Source organism: Mytilus galloprovincialis, chromosome 14 (assembly GCF_965363235.1).
Source record: "Mytilus galloprovincialis chromosome 14, xbMytGall1.hap1.1, whole genome shotgun sequence".
Classification (NCBI taxonomy): domain Eukaryota; kingdom Metazoa; phylum Mollusca; class Bivalvia; order Mytilida; family Mytilidae; genus Mytilus; species Mytilus galloprovincialis.
Genome location: NC_134851.1, coordinates 15,717,165 through 15,733,305, shown reverse-complemented (window position 1 = coordinate 15,733,305; position 16,141 = coordinate 15,717,165). Strand labels below are relative to the sequence as shown.

Here is a 16,141-nt window from a genome sequence, read left to right as displayed (position 1 = left end):
ATATCTTTTTTAACTCATCAGTGACCTATATTTTTTATTGTTGTTTTCAAATAAGCTGTACATAAACTAAATAATTGTAAAACTTAAGCAATTTCTGTAATTTAGTTCTTTTTTTATTTCGATATTTCCTCTATTTCTCCTATTAGTTCAACATAAAAATAGGACATTAACAAAAATGTATGCTTCTTTCGGAGGCAGATTGTGAGCTTAAATGAATGGTGACCCAATTTTTTTGTTTCATTTTTCTATTAAGTATATGATAAAGTTCATTTATAGAAAAATATATGGTATATATCTCTTTATCTAGATGTCTCAGGTTATTTTTGGAGTTGGGTTGACGTCACAATTAAAGTTAACCCTTTTAAATTGTATTCTTTTATTCGTATACTTGGTTAAGATTAGGCTTAAAATAAAATATTGTTTGTTTCCCCAATCCCGACTGATCCTGTAAGAATGGTCCGACTCACAAAACTTTATTGGAAAAATATCATTTTATTCATTTCTGATTTTAAGGCTTGCCAGATCAACCGATATAGTTCCAGCTTTTTTGAAAAAATAAAATAATTTCCCTACCTTAGTACCTACCCACACTTGACTTGGCAGGGTCTGAATTGGGGAAACAAACAATATATTAATTTAGGCCTTATTACAAATGTATTTCCTGCAGGATGGAGAAAACATGTGAGATTTGCTGATGAGAAGAAATCTCCTGATTCCGAAAGGTCTAATGAGACACCAAAAGCTGATGGAAAATCATCTTCAAAATGGAAAAGAATACAGAAAAAAGTCAAATCAACCAAGCCTCCGGACACTTCTAAGCCCTCACAGCCAAATTTTTCTTCAATAATAGACAATGCCATTGCTAATGCACCAACATTTAAAAAGGTTTGTTGCATGTACCCAGGTACATTTTAAAGTCCCCTTGGCTGAATGGTCAATATAAGTTACATCAGCCCTCAATGATTTAGTTGAATTTAGTAGGAATTGTTGTAGAGTGTGTTTCTAGAATGTGTTTTTATTATGCAGTATTTGCTGTATGTCCTGTGCAATATATGCTGTTTTTAACCTACGAATAGCTAAACACAACAGTATTGGCATGGAAACTGAGAAAATTAAAATGTACATTATAGCTGACTATGTGGTATGGATTTTGCTCATTGTTGAGGATGACCTATAGTTGTTAATTTCTGTGCCATTTGGTCACTTGTGGAGAATGCCTCATTGGCAGTAACCAACATATAAAATCTTTTTTTTTTATATATGATCAAGTTTTTTGAATCACAAATCCTTAAAAATGTTCCATGAATGATGTATTTTATATATTACATATGGATTAGGTAATAGATGTGTAATAATCTGGTTTTAGGCCACACTTAAAAACATTTTGGTTTGCCCAAACCCTTACCCATAGCCATAGGTAGTTAGTGACAGTGGGTAGGTAGGTACATGTATGCATTTTCTTTTTTTTTTCAGCAAAGAGTAATTGAAGTGTAGGATGTAAGATGTATTAAGTATTCATGCTATCTAATTAAAAGAAAAAAACTTTTTCACATTAGTACAATAATAGATTTTGAGTAGGCAGCTATTTCTTAGTTTGTCAGTCAAACATATTCTCTTTAATGGCCTTAATTGAGATCTGCATGGTATGCTCAGTTTGAATTTCAGAGACACAAACCATTGATAATTCAAAAGTGCTGAAAATGGGACAGCAAAGGAAGCTTAGACGTACACTAGGTTACAGTGATTAAGATTCACTCACATTGAATTTCTCCATCATTCTTGCCTTGGTGAAAAATCACTGTTTTAACTGCGATTGAAATACGACCACCATCTTGTCGCTTCAAGGTAAGAATTTTACTTATTATGCCAGTTATATGAGGGTTATGATTATACAAAATAGTCCACCAAACACTATATAAAGTAGGAAAATAAATGAGCCATCGCTTAATATTATTGGTTATCCCAATTTTGCAAACACTTCGATACCAGTTTTAGAAATTAGGTCAACATGCAGGATATCGGCAAAATTTTTCATAACAACATCTTGATTATCAAGAACCGCCTACTTTATCAACAAATGAACATGTCCGAATTCTTTATTGTACTCGGGAAAATACTTGTTACTCACAAATATCCGTCATTATGGTCGAAAAACGTCTTATTTTTTTAAAAATGGAAAAAGGATGTCGGCAACACATCGAATATGGAAGGATGTCGGGAACACACTAATATATTAACAATGTAAGTGTCCTTTGATTATATCAACCATAATAAAGATACGATAAAAAAAAACAGGATTAATGTTCCTTGCTTGCTTCCATTTCATGCACTCAATTTCAGGATTCAATTTTTGTAAATATTCGAGAAAAAAAAAGTTTTAGAAGGTGAAAGTCAGATTTCGTTTCAGTTTAGCCAGGGGTCCCACAAGGGTCAATTATTGGACCAAGTCTTTTTATTTATAAATTAACTGTTCACAAAATTTTGAATTTTTTGAAATACTAAGGCTTTTCTACCTCAGGCATAGATTACCTTAGCTGTATTTGGCAACACTTTTAGGAATTTTGGATCTCAATGCTGTTCAACTTCGTACTTTCCCCGGCGAGAAGAAATTCATGACTTCATGAACTATCATGAATGGTTCGTGAATGTTCATGAATGGTACATGAAAATTCATAAATAATTCATAAATGAAGGTTCATGAATTTAATTCATGAACTGTTCATTAAAAGTATTTTATGAATGTTCATGAAGTTTTGATGAATCACTAGCTGCTCATAAAAAATCATGAAATGTTCATTAAAAGTATTTATGAATGTTCATGAAGTTTTGATGAATCACTAGATGTTCATAAAAATTCATGAAATGTTCATTAAAAGTATTTTATGAATGTTCATGAAGTTTTGATGAATCACTAGCTGATCATTGAAATTCTTGAAATGTTCATCTGTCATATGCATGTGTTATGAATAATAGATGATTTAGTTACTGGTAACACTGCGTGTGGGACTGTCACTGCTGTTACTGGTTTGCTGCAAGAAGGTTTTTTTTACTCTTCCTTTCCCTAAACTGCTAAAGATGTAAATTCTGATTTTCTCCAAGTTCACATATGTGCCTTTCTATTAATTGTCGTCCGGCATATAAATAACTTAGAAAAATATCAGATCAATGATAGATAGGCCCAACGACAGACGTTTCTCAACGTATGTACAATGTAAACAAACCTTGACCTCGTGGTTTTAATCGTACTGAACAGTTCGGCCCTAAAAATACCTTCCAAGTGAGTCCACTTGTTTATTCACATGCACCATGTGCCGTTTAAACTAAAGATTTTTTTTTTATTATACTTAATAAAACTGCATATTAATAAATATTTGTTTGCGACACCCTTGATTTATTTTCATACTTCCGTTACGGCACAGATCAACTTCTGGCCGATATTATCTGGGGCGAGATTGTCACAGTCTCAACGTCAGCATAAGTGCACTCTTGGGTAATACGTCACCAAAATGGAGATTACGCTGATGGACAAACACGGAAAAGACATTTCCAGTCAGAAAGATTTCAGATAAGTGCATTACAAATTTAATTTAACATGACAGACATGTGTATATTATTATAAAATATAATTTGTTGAGGAAATATAATTTTTTTATGGTTTCTTTGAGCAAAGCAACATCAGAAAGTCTGAAAGCATATTTGAAAATTTATTTTTAATTATATAAACAAAATGAATAATTGCTTCCACATATGATTATTGGTAGTTACCTAAAATTTATAGTTTTTGAATTGTTTGAATTGTTCTTTTGTGAAAATAATAAGTAGCCAGTTTTTATAATCTTCAGGGGATAAAAAGGGGGAGGGTTTTGAAATGAATTTGATTCATTAACAGCTTCAGATGTAGTGTATAAACAGGCAACAACATTTCAATTGAATTTTATTGCTTTAAAACATCTAGAACAATTGATTCTTTGTGGATTTTTTTTATACTTTTAGGGGATTGAATGATTAAATATCAAAATGGAGCTGCCAGTTTTGATAGTAAAACAGATTCCGTGGAGATTTTAGTTACATTTATTCAGCGATTCTACTTGGAAGAACAGAGACAACAAAATATTACAGAAAGAAGCAGAAACTTTACATGTATCCTTTTATATTATTATATCTGACGCATAGTTACTTTAGTTTTAATATTGGGTGGGTACAGGTGCAGATCCAGCCATTTTAAAAAAGGTGTGGGGTTCAAACTATGTACTATAAACCCTTTCATATGCATTGATCTTGCTAAAAAAGGGTGGGTTCCAATCCCCCCCAGAATCCTCTCCTTGACAGTAAATTTATCCCCTGTGAGATGATAATGAATAATTCATGAATATGCATGAACATTTCATGAACTGTTCATGAACAGATTTCATGAACAGTTCATCATATCTTCATGAACATTTGATGAGCAATTCATGAACTGAAAATCGACAGTAATGTTCATGAACTTTAATGTTCATGAACAATTCATGAACAAGAAAGGTTCATGAACATTTAAATGTTCATGAACAACAATGATCATGAACCCTTTCTTGTTCATGAATTGTTCATGAACATTAAAGTTCATGAACATTACTGTCGATTTTCAGTTCATGAATTGCTCATCAAATGTTCATGAAGATATGATGAACTGTTCATGAAATCTGTTCATGAACAGTTCATGAAATGTTCATGCATATTCATGAATTATTCATTATCATCTCACAGGGGCTATTTGGCTTTTTTAAAACTTTTTTGGATTCGAGCGTCACTGATGAGTCTTTTGTAGACGAAACGCGCGTCTGGCGTATATATAAAATTTAGTCCTGGTATCTATGATGAGTTTATTTTATACTATATATATATATGACATTTCATCTGGCCCTACATCTACCGGGTGTTTAGTAAAGGCAACAGTAGTATACCGCAGTTCGAAATTCATAAATCGAGAAATAAAAACAAATCCGGGTTACAAACTAAAACTTAGGGAAACACATCAAATATAAGAGGAAAACTACGACACAACAGAAATACAACATTAAAATGTAACAAACACAGAAACGAACTATTATATAACAATGGCAATTTTCCTGACTTGGTACAGGACATTTTAAGAAACAAAAAAAATGGTGGATTGAACCTGGTTTCGTGACATTCCAAACCTTCCACTTTAATGGCAATGATAAATTTAACATTAAAATGACAATATTACCTGACAGGATTACATAACAAAAAAGTGGGAGAAAATATAGGACAGAGAAATACACTAATAATAGCTAACAAAAAGTATCAGGTTTAAAATTTTATACGCCAGGCGTGCATTTCGTTACATTTTTACTTGCAGATGATACCGTAGTTAATTTGGCTTTTTAATCGAACTTTCATGTCTCTACAGTACAAAAAGATCTCATGGGAAACTATGCTGGTAAAGGCATTCCACCCAGACAATTATGCAATGTCATCCCAGATACCAGATTAAAAAAGCAATCTTATATAACTACACGTTGTTCAACCACACATTAGAATACGGAAGAACTGCAGAAGCAAGTGCTATCAATTCTTGCAGTTTGTCATTTTTTGGGGGATCCTTTATTTCATGTTCCATTTCATGTAACATGTCGTTTTGAAGTTCATCTACAAACAATCGTATGCATGGCCCTGTTGGTCCTCTATCGTGACATTTGCTCAAGTCTACTGGCGGTTTTGTTGAAATTTCTTCAGTAATTGACATTGGGGAAACTTAATATTTTTGCCAGGCGTTTTTATTTTAATGACAAATGAGGATTTGCATGGTTTTGATTTTTTTACGGGTGGCGATTTAGTGGGCGATCTGGTCGGCTGTTCAACATCGGATTGTATTCACGATCGTTTCCGCCTGCACAAGTTTGAATTTGATTTGCGGCTTGTCATGACCATTAGTTTTAAATTAGATCTAGTCACATGTTTAATAACATATGTGTTAAAAATAGTATATATTAGTGTGTCCCCGACATCCTTCGATATTCGATGTGTTGCCGACATCCTTTTTCCATTTTTTAAAAATAAGACGTTTTTCGACCATAATGACGGATATTTGTGAGTAACAAGTATTTTCCCCAGTACCATTAAGAATTCTGACATGTTCATTTGTTGATAAAGTAGGCGGTTCTTGATAATAAAGATGTTGTTATGAAAAATTTTGCCGATATCCTGCATGTTGACCAAATTCCTAAAACTGGTATCGAAGTGTTTGCAAAATTGAGAAAACCAACAATATTGAGCGATGGCTCATTTATTTTCCTGCTTTATATAGTCTTTGGTGGACTATTTTGTATAATCATAACCCTCATATAACTGGCATAATAAGTAAATTTCTTACCTTGAAGCGACAAAATGGTGGTCCAATTTCAATCGCCGACACCCTGCGTGATGACGTAGATTCCCCCCCTTGAGATGAAAACATTAGTAATAATTATAAAACAATTTTCCTGGGCATGAAAATGTTTAGATTTAACTGCTATAGATATAGGAAGATGTGGTATGAGTGCCAATGAGACAACTCTCCGTCCAAGTAACAATTTATAAAAGTACACTATTATAGGTCAAGGTAAGGCCTTCAACGTGGAGCTTTGGCTAACATCCAACAGCAAGGGCCCCCAAAATTACAAGTGTTAAACCATTGGAACAAGAAAACCAACAGTCTAATCTATATAAAAGCGAGAAACGAGAAACACTTATGAACCACAAAAATAGACAACAACCACTGTACATCAGATTTCTGACTTAGGACATGATATGACATGACATTAGCTATTCTTGTTGGTAACTGAATATCATAAATAATTTATTTTTAGAAAAGCAAATGGAGAACAGATGCCCTAAAGAAATTGAGAAAACCACCAAAGAAAACAGTAATTTTACTACAGCCACTTTCTCCTTCGCCAAGATATCAGGCAGGGCCTACAATAATTAAACGACCTTGGCCTTTAGGCCAGACGACACCACCACCTTCATCATCTGTAAAGTTGCCTTTAATCAAGAAATTGTTGGAGGGAAAATCACAATATACCGAGTATAAGGATATTATACCTGTTCAAAGTCTGAAGAATAATAATCAAAACATGCAAGCGGTAGAAAAAGGTAAAATAATGGTGTCTTTATAACACATAGATGAAGAGATGGGGTATGAGTGCCTATGAGACAACTCTACACATCCAAGTTGGGATGTATAAAAAGTAAACAATTATTGGTTTAAAGTATGGTCTTCAACACGGAGATTTGGCTCACACAGAAAAGCAAGCTGTATATAAAAAGGCCCCAAAATGACTAGGCAGTCTGCGCCAAAAACTTTTTCATCTAGTAGTCTGGGCCCTCAATAGAAAGAATTGTCCCTATATGACTATATAAAACTTTGAAAATTTTCACTAGTCTGAATCAATATTTACAAGTCTGGGGCATTGGACTAGTGGCTAACGGTGCAGACTGGAGTCATTAGTGTAAATCGACCTAAAGAATCGATTTTTTTGCATGCCAATTGAAATCTATCTGTTTTAACTCATCAGTGACCAGGGGTCGAATTTAAGCTTTTTTGTGTACTGGCCAGCTGGACCAGTGGACTGAAAAATCTACTGGTCCGGCTGCAAATCTACTGTTCCTGCAAAAATGACATTCATTTGACGAACACTAATATAAATGATAGATTTACTTTTATTTTTATAATTTCTTCTACATATGTTAGACAAGAAAAAGAGAGAGTCTCGATCCTGATTTTGGTAAAGGTTTTGATAATCTGAATGATTTTCTTGATCAAAACAGGATCAAGGACAGAAAAAATTTCAACATTGTCTTCCACATCATCACAATCCTCACGACGATCATAGGGTGCCTATTCAATAACCGGGACAAATCTTTCACATGTTATATAATTCACTACATTGCGATCGACTATATAATTTAACTATTTGCGATTTTTCCTCAGGATTTTCGATATTTACGTTTCCTTTTGTCAATTTCATAAACTTTATTCCGATCTTCTTGAATGACACTTATTTATTTTTTTGTCCGGTGGTCCTTCAAAAATTTTCCACATTTTGGGTTGTTGTGAAGGACGCTCGTCTGAGATATTAATTAACTTGATCAATTGTAATACTTAGTACCCCCAGTACCTCGTAATTGATTTTGCAGGTAAATTTGTTTGCAAACAAACCGATATTGCCATGCAATCAGTGAGTTTTATCGACAAATTTCTACTGGTCCGCCGGACCACCAGCTGACAAAATCTACTGGTCCGACGCAAATTCTACTGGTCTCGGACCACCGGACCAGCGCCAATTTCGACCCCTGTCAGTGACATATATTTTTTTTTCTTCTTCAAATAAGCTGTACTTAAACTAAACAATATAGTCAAATGTAGGCTATTTCTGTAATTTAGGGTTTTTTTTATTTCGATATCACCTCTATTTTTCCTGTTAGTTCAACAGAAAAAAAGTACCTTATCAAAAATGCATACTTCTCCCGAAGGCAGATTGTGAGCTTTTAAATGAATGGTGACCCCATTTAAGAAAAAAAAAATTTCCCTATAATTAATTAAGTATATGGGCTATTTCAAAAAAAATGATGCCTTTCCTTTAAACCTTTGTCAGTCTCTTGTATGATACTATATCTGTAATGTTTTTAGGTCAGATAATGTATTATGATTAGTTGGTCCTAACTACCAAAGATAATAGCAGTATGTGCTCTGTTTAAAAAATATTGTCCAAAATTGTACCTCAAAATGTCAGGAGTGTAACGCTTTTAGTGTGACATTTAGAAGAAAGCATGTGCATTCATTGATGATATAGAATAAATAAGGGCAGATACAATACCAAACAATATCTTTCATCCAACTATTATATCTTGACTATGATTTCTTGTTTAATTCTTCCATATATCTACATTTTTATGAGCCTCATAAGGTAAGTCAAATTAGTTTGTGTTAAAAAAAAAATGTTAGTAAAAGTCAATATGCTGCCAGAAAATGTCTTTGTAGGTGAAATAACATGTTTCTGTACATCTTGCACGGTTTATTCTTTTAGGTAAGTATCATAGCTTGGCACAGGTGCATCCAGTTGACCCTGAAGTTCTACTACTGGAATATTATGGTTACAATAAGAGGACTACCCAGGTCTGTCAGGAGTGTAACAACTGGGTTAAGATGTATTTTTTTTAGAAACAATGTTGTTATAGTTGTTGTTTTTTCTTGAATTTCAGTGAACATTACCTGTTACAGTTTATCAGTAACAAACATGCCATTATTATGGCCTTCATTGCTTTTGTATGCTCAATACTTCAATGTCAGGAGTGTAACACAAAAAAATGCCTTATTTCAATCTTATTAGCAAAGGTAAGTTATTGGAAGAAAAACAAGCTGACAATTATTATAAAATGACATTACTACACCTCAGCTTAACACAGAATACAAGTCTACATCATTACTTTTGAAATTTTTGAACTAAAATTGCAATTGAACTAGCTTGTTTAAATGTGTTACAGTCCTGACATACAAGTATTGAGCATAAACAAGCAATAAAGGCCATAATAATGGCATGTTTGTTACTGAAAATATGCAACAGATGGTGTTCACACTCAAATTCCAGAAAGGAAAACCAATAATAACAACATTGTTTCTATAAAAAATAACATGAATGTTACACTTAAACATTTTAAAGCGTTACACTCCTGACATTTTTGGGTACATTTTTGGACAATTTTTAATATACAGAGCACATACTGCTACCATCTTTGGTAGAACGAACAAACTTATCATAATACATTATCTGACATAAAAACAGCATATATATAGTATCAAACAAGAGACTGAACAAGGTTTAAAGGAAAGCCATCTTTTTTTTTAAATAGACAATTAGCAAAATTTGTAAATATGTAAAAAGTATATAATTTTTTTTAACCTGTTCTTAATTTGCACTAAAATAATATGTGAAATATAAAGACTCTACATGATTTCAGGTCTGTTTCAGGTTAAAATATGGTAGCAATAAATTGTGGTCAGGAGTGTAACATTTGTTACACTCCTGACAAGTTTCTGATGTAGCTTATCTATAACAAAATTCAACATGATTCTTTATTAAAATAATTGTAACATCTTTACAATGTTATGAGAAAGCTGATCTGTCTTGTAAAAGTGATTTTTCTGCACACTATTCACCAAAGATTCTTAAAAATTAAAGTGTAATTCTCATTAAACATATTAAAAGTTTGCTCTTTGCTCAGAAATTAAAAAAATATGTAATCAAATATCTAATAAATTTATTTATTTGTGAGATTGTAAATTTAAAATAGATATCATTACTGATTTTCTAAACATTCCATTAAAAAACAGTCTTACAGTTACTGAAAAAATATGTCAGGAGTGTAACAAAAGGATAAAAAACACATGTTTGTATTTTTTAAATGAAGAAAACTTAGAATTGACTGAAGCAATTGTTGTGAAATTTTCAGAGGATGTAATTAGATCATATATGTTTGCTTCCTTATACTTTTTATATAAAATTAAAGCTTTTGCAAAGAGATATAAAAACTTTTGAAATAAGATATTAAAGAATACACTAAAAATTGGTGAAATTTACATATTTAAAAAAAAAAACTGTTTATAATTAAAAAAAAATTGCAGGAAAATCATTTAGTACCTTATTGCAACAAACAAAAAAATTACATTGATATTTATATTCTTATTTATGTTTGTCAGTTGATATTATTATTATGTTGTTTCCTTTGAAAAGTGGATGAATTCTTATGAGTAAAATGTTGTTAAAATTTTTGTTTTTATTATTTTGCATTTACCCTTGGTAGTTTTGTAAACTTGAATGTCTCTGGATTAAAGAAAAATGATAGAAAAAAGATTAGCAATGACTTAATTTTTTACCATGTTTGTCACACTTTGGCATCATTTTTTTTGAAATAGCCCATATGATAAAGATCATTTATAGAAAAAAATAGCGAAATCCTATATTTAAACAAAATGGATAAAATGATACCTGCAAAAGCCCCCTTAAGTTAACCAGAATATTTTTTTTTTCAGAAGAAAAGGTTTTTAATCTGCACATAGGGATGTCATGGCCAGGATTGAAAAATAACGAAATAGAGGATGATGGTCTGTCCACATATTCATATTCTGATGAAAGAATACATGGCTTAAAATGTGGATCTGAAACTTCCCTGATTAACCCCGGAGTAATGGGTGTTCTAGAACGTTTGAAGGAGTTCAAGGGTACCAGATTACAGTCAGATCTTCATCATGAATTACAAGAAATTCGCCGCAGAGTCAATCAGGTAAACAGTAGAGGCAGATCCAGGAGGGGTTCAAAGGGTAGGAACCCCCCCCTTTTTGTTTGACAACTAATTATTTTGTATGAGGACATGGTTGGAAGCCCCCCTACACACACACAACCGACCATTCAAGGGCTGTATATCCATCAAAGTCGTTAAAAAACTTCCATCATCACACACACTTCTTTATATGACTTGCATGTGTTGGAACCTACCCTTTTATAAATTGCTGGATCCACATGTCCTGAACAGTTTGTCAACTGTTGATATTTTAGTTTCCAGATATAATTAAGAACAAAAATGGAACTATAAATCTAAGGTTAAATCCAAATTCTTGTTTAGTTTTATGTTAACTGCAGTAGAAAGTCAAATTCTGACAGAAACAAAGTTTTAACATGCTCAGAAATTCAATGAATTACTGTGGGGTCATTTATTTTCATGGGTACCAATTTTCGTGGATTGAGGAAAACTTGCATATTCGTGGATATCTAAATTCGTGGTTTTAACGAAGTCTGCATACATTCTTTTAGAAAATTGGTAATTCGTTGAACATTTAAAATCATGGTTCCACTGTACCCACGAAATCCACGAATATTAATGAATTCACAGTACTGTAACCATGGTAACTTGATTGTAAATGTTGCTCACTATCTATTGGCAGTTTTTTTTTATGCCCCACCTACCATACCACCTATCCCAAATTTGACTGTTTTCCCTAAAGATATATATTGAGATATTCAACAGTATGTTTATAGTATAAATCATATTTATATTAACTTTGTAGGCTCTGAAGAATGTGGATTTTATGTTTGAAGATATAGACGATAAGGTAATTTCTTAATTAACTTGGTTTTTAATTTCTTTTTGTAATTAATACAAAATATTTGAATTTTCAAGTCCTCCCATGCATATAAATGTATTAAGCCAAAAATTGGGCCTTAAAGCTTTTTTTTAATTCTAGGTATCTATATATAAAATTTGACCTTTGGTGTAGGACTGATTCAAATAAGTTAATGTCCTCTTTGTTATGCCTGATCTTTTTCACAACAAATCTTATAAATAGAGAAATGTCTTTATATATGTATTGATGGTGTGCAATTTTTTATTCTTAAAATCAAAAGTATTTCAGCATGCATTTTTTTTTAGCACATCTGAAAGCATAACATACAAAAGTCAGATAAAAACAGAGGTGGATTAATCGGGTTTTTCATAGGGCCCGGGCCCCCCCCCCCCCTCTTGTGAAAAAAATTTGGTTTGCCTATATAGGAAATCACTGAAGCATGACTGCAGTGGGCCCCTCTTATGAAAATTTCTGGATCCGCCACTTCAAAAGATCATTTTTAGTTTTAAAAACTTCTAGAATTGAAGGAAGCATTGATTTAAAAGCTTCTGTCATTATAGATAGGTTTTAAATGATGTGATTTCAGCTTGAGTTATTTCCCTTGCCCACAATTTTGAATGGTTGATTGTATTATTTCACAAACCAAGTTAAAACATACAATACACACAAGTCTGATAAAAACTCCTTACTAGATCGTAGTTATGAATTGAACAAGCAAAACTATAAGAAATAGAAATTGTTCAGATAGGACCTTTATCTTAAGTCTGATGGTCAGTATAAAAAGTTGAATTTGACTGATTTATGAAGGAATTTGCTCATATAGACATCCAACATGGCAGCAAAACGAAGTAACTCTTGTTTAAATGATATTGATCTAAAACAATTGATAATAATATGTTTGAATCTAGTGCTTTGTAAACATGTTAATTTTCTTCTGTTTATTTGATGTTTTCCATTTTGTCTTTCAGGAAGAACATACCTATAGTACTCCACCATAACTATTTATAAAAATAAATAGATTAGCAATTATTACCATGTCACAATCGTCCATGTCACAATTGTTCTTGTCATGTGACATGTGTGTGATGATGCCATAGTAGTCTGAATTATGTTGTAGCTAATGTAAACAAAACTGTTAATTGATGAACTTACCAAATGTTTATATTTGTCATTTAGAAAGACGAAACCAAGTTTCCATCTATAGTTGAAGATATACAAAGTCGTGAGGTAAATTCATCCGTCTATATGTCTATATCTAATACTTGATCTGTGATGGCTGTTCCAGAACCCCCCCCCAAAAAAAAATTCAAATGCCATCCTGGGTTAGGTGTGGGGAGCATAGTGTTTTTTGGAACAGCCCTTATAGGAAAATAAGAAAAAGCAAAGTTGTTTTTTATGAAGGCCACTATTACAGATGTCAATACTAAGAAAATGTTATTTCGATAACATTTTTAATGAATTTAAATGCTTCCCATACTTGTGAATTTTTTCCTATGATATATATTATACAACTAATTTACGAAAAAAATACTGTTTAGAGAGGAATATGGTGTTTGAGTTTTTCTCTCTCCAAAAGTAGGAGTTAATGCCCTTTATACTATTGTTATGCCCCTAGGTGGGGCATTATGTCCATTCGTTTTGTCCCTCCATTCATCCTTCTGTCCTGTGTGAGGTTAAAGTTTTTGTAAAGTTAGTTGTTTGATGAAGTTGAAATCCATTCAACTTGAAACTTCATACACATGTTCCCTATGTTATAATTTTTCTAATTTTAATGCCAAATTAGAGATTTGTGTTTTGTTTGTTATTGACAAATTATTTTCAATGATTAAGTCTAGGAAAATGTAGCTAAATATAGTTAGATTATAACAGGGGCACTTGTGGTGATATGTTCATATTTTTTGTTTGTAGATTTATTAAAAGGGAACAACTTACTGTAACTATTATATTTGATGCAAATTCCTGCAATCATCAAAAACGGATATTCATGAAAATAAATGAATATACAGTATATTTAAATACTGTTTCTTACTCAATTTACTGTGATTTCACCTAATTTTCTTTGGTACAATTTTTGTGGTTGAGGAAAAACAAAACTATTTATATAGTCTACAATGTTGTTTCATCATTTGCTTCTATCAAAGTATAACAAAATTTGTAGTTCTTAGAGACTTTTTAATTTCATGGTCAATTGCACAATTCACCAAAATAGATGTCTCATGAATATTCATGTACCGTACTGTAAAATCAGAAATAAAAGGCATTCATTAGTTATTGCGAAACTCTTGATTACTTGTAAAAATGTGAAAACTACTTTTAAAAAATCGTTGCAAAATTTTGTGAATGAAAATCATAACTGAAATTATGAATGCAAATCTTTTATCATTGTGAAACCTGATACTGTCTCATTATCCGCATTAATTAAAAAGAATATCACAATTATTTCTGAATTAAAAGTAATATTAATTGGTTCTGTTGCAGCTTGAACGTCAGAAAGAGGTCAATGAACTGATCTCTGGGATGGTAGAAGGTTCCGCCATTACACAAGGGCTCTTAGCCGATGTCGATGAATGGTTTAAGGAAGTCCAAAGCATGGTGTGTATGATAATTATAATGATTGTAGTAGTGAACCTGTGCACGGCAAAGGATCAAGACAAAAAGATTACCAAAACCTCGATTTTTATGCCCCACCTACGATAGTAAAGGGGCATTATGTTTTCTGGTCTCTGCTTCTGTTAGTCCATCTGTCCCAGTTCAGGTTTAAGTTTTTGGTCAAGGTAGTTTTTCATGAAGTTGAAGTCCAATCAACTTGAAACTCAGTAAACATGTTCTGTATGATTTGATCTATTTATTTTGAATGCCAAATTAGAATTTTTACCCCAATTTCATGGTCCACTGAACAAAGAAAATGATAGTGCTGACGGGGCATCAGTGTATTCGGGACACATTCTTGTTTCTGAACTATTTTTTAGATGGGGAAACTTCTATTTTTGTCTGTAATAGTCACGCACAAGCAAGACACAGGATTCATATTGGAAGTCATAACCTGAAAATATGGAAGCAGACTGTTTTTTATATGAACTAAGGGGTACCTTACACTTTGACCAACATAGATTTGGCTCGTTTAATTTTCATAAAGTTTTGACCAAATAATTACATTGACATGTTAACTGAATTATGAAAATTTCTAGAAATTTTAATCACACAATTTACAAGAATAATTGGTTGGATATATAGCAGTTTGACAATCACTTAACATGATCGTCGAAAAGCTTGATTTCACCTTACTTATAGTTTGTGATTAAAACGCTCAGCTGATTTTTAATCAGTTAACTCCCTTGGTTGTTCTCTACCTCAATACTTCCATACTGGGATAATAATCCATATTTTTTTCTTTTTGTTTTCTTGATTGATTTTGAACTCTTCGGAAATAATAGCTTGACATAAGGTATACACACAAATTAATTACAAACCTGTCTATTTTAACAGACAGCCTTTATTGTCATTATTAGAACTTTATCATATTTTTAGTACTAAATACAGGAACTTTGTATATCTAATAATTTTTTTTTTACTCCAGTCTGTATTATCTACCCTGTATCGCATAGATAAACCCCTATTGCATACCACATAATGCACCCCTTTTGGAACAATCTCAAGATTATTTCCAGAACTCCTCAGTTGTTATCCACTTGATTTCTTTTAAATCACAGCAAATCCATATAAATAATCAGTTTTCTGATAAAAAGTTTATAAATTTTGGAGTTCCACAGGGCTTAATACTTGGTCCCATTTTGTTTGTATTGTGCTTATTATACAATTATAGCCTTAATTTGTATGAGGTTGATACAAGGACATATTGACCTGAAAGAAGTATATTGACTGAGGACGAAGTCCAAGGTCGATATACTTCTTTGGGTCGATATATTCTGTATTGACCTAATACATAGACTATAATTGTTATATTATTAATTTCCAACC

General features: G+C 32.2%; 1 protein-coding gene across 1 annotated transcript; it reads left to right on the top strand.

The window, feature by feature from the left end:
• The first annotated feature begins 671 nt into the window (after positions 1-671).
• On the top strand, positions 672-15,772 carry LOC143059370 (uncharacterized). Its single transcript, XM_076232857.1, has 7 exons — positions 672-885; positions 6,852-7,137; positions 11,075-11,325; positions 12,107-12,151; positions 13,340-13,390; positions 14,642-14,759; positions 15,741-15,772. Exons 2-7 carry the CDS (start codon positions 7,119-7,121, stop codon positions 15,770-15,772), a joined length of 516 nt encoding a protein of 171 aa, XP_076088972.1. The 5' UTR covers positions 672-885; positions 6,852-7,118.
• The last annotated feature ends 369 nt before the right edge of the window (positions 15,773-16,141 follow it).

Coding starts and splice junctions, on each gene's coding strand:
- LOC143059370 (XM_076232857.1), top strand. Junction 11,326..12,106: donor TTCGCCGCAGAGTCAATCAG/GTAAACAGTAGA, acceptor TTAACTTTGTAG/GCTCTGAAGAATGTGGATTT. Junction 13,391..14,641: donor AAGATATACAAAGTCGTGAG/GTAAATTCATCC, acceptor GTTCTGTTGCAG/CTTGAACGTCAGAAAGAGGT.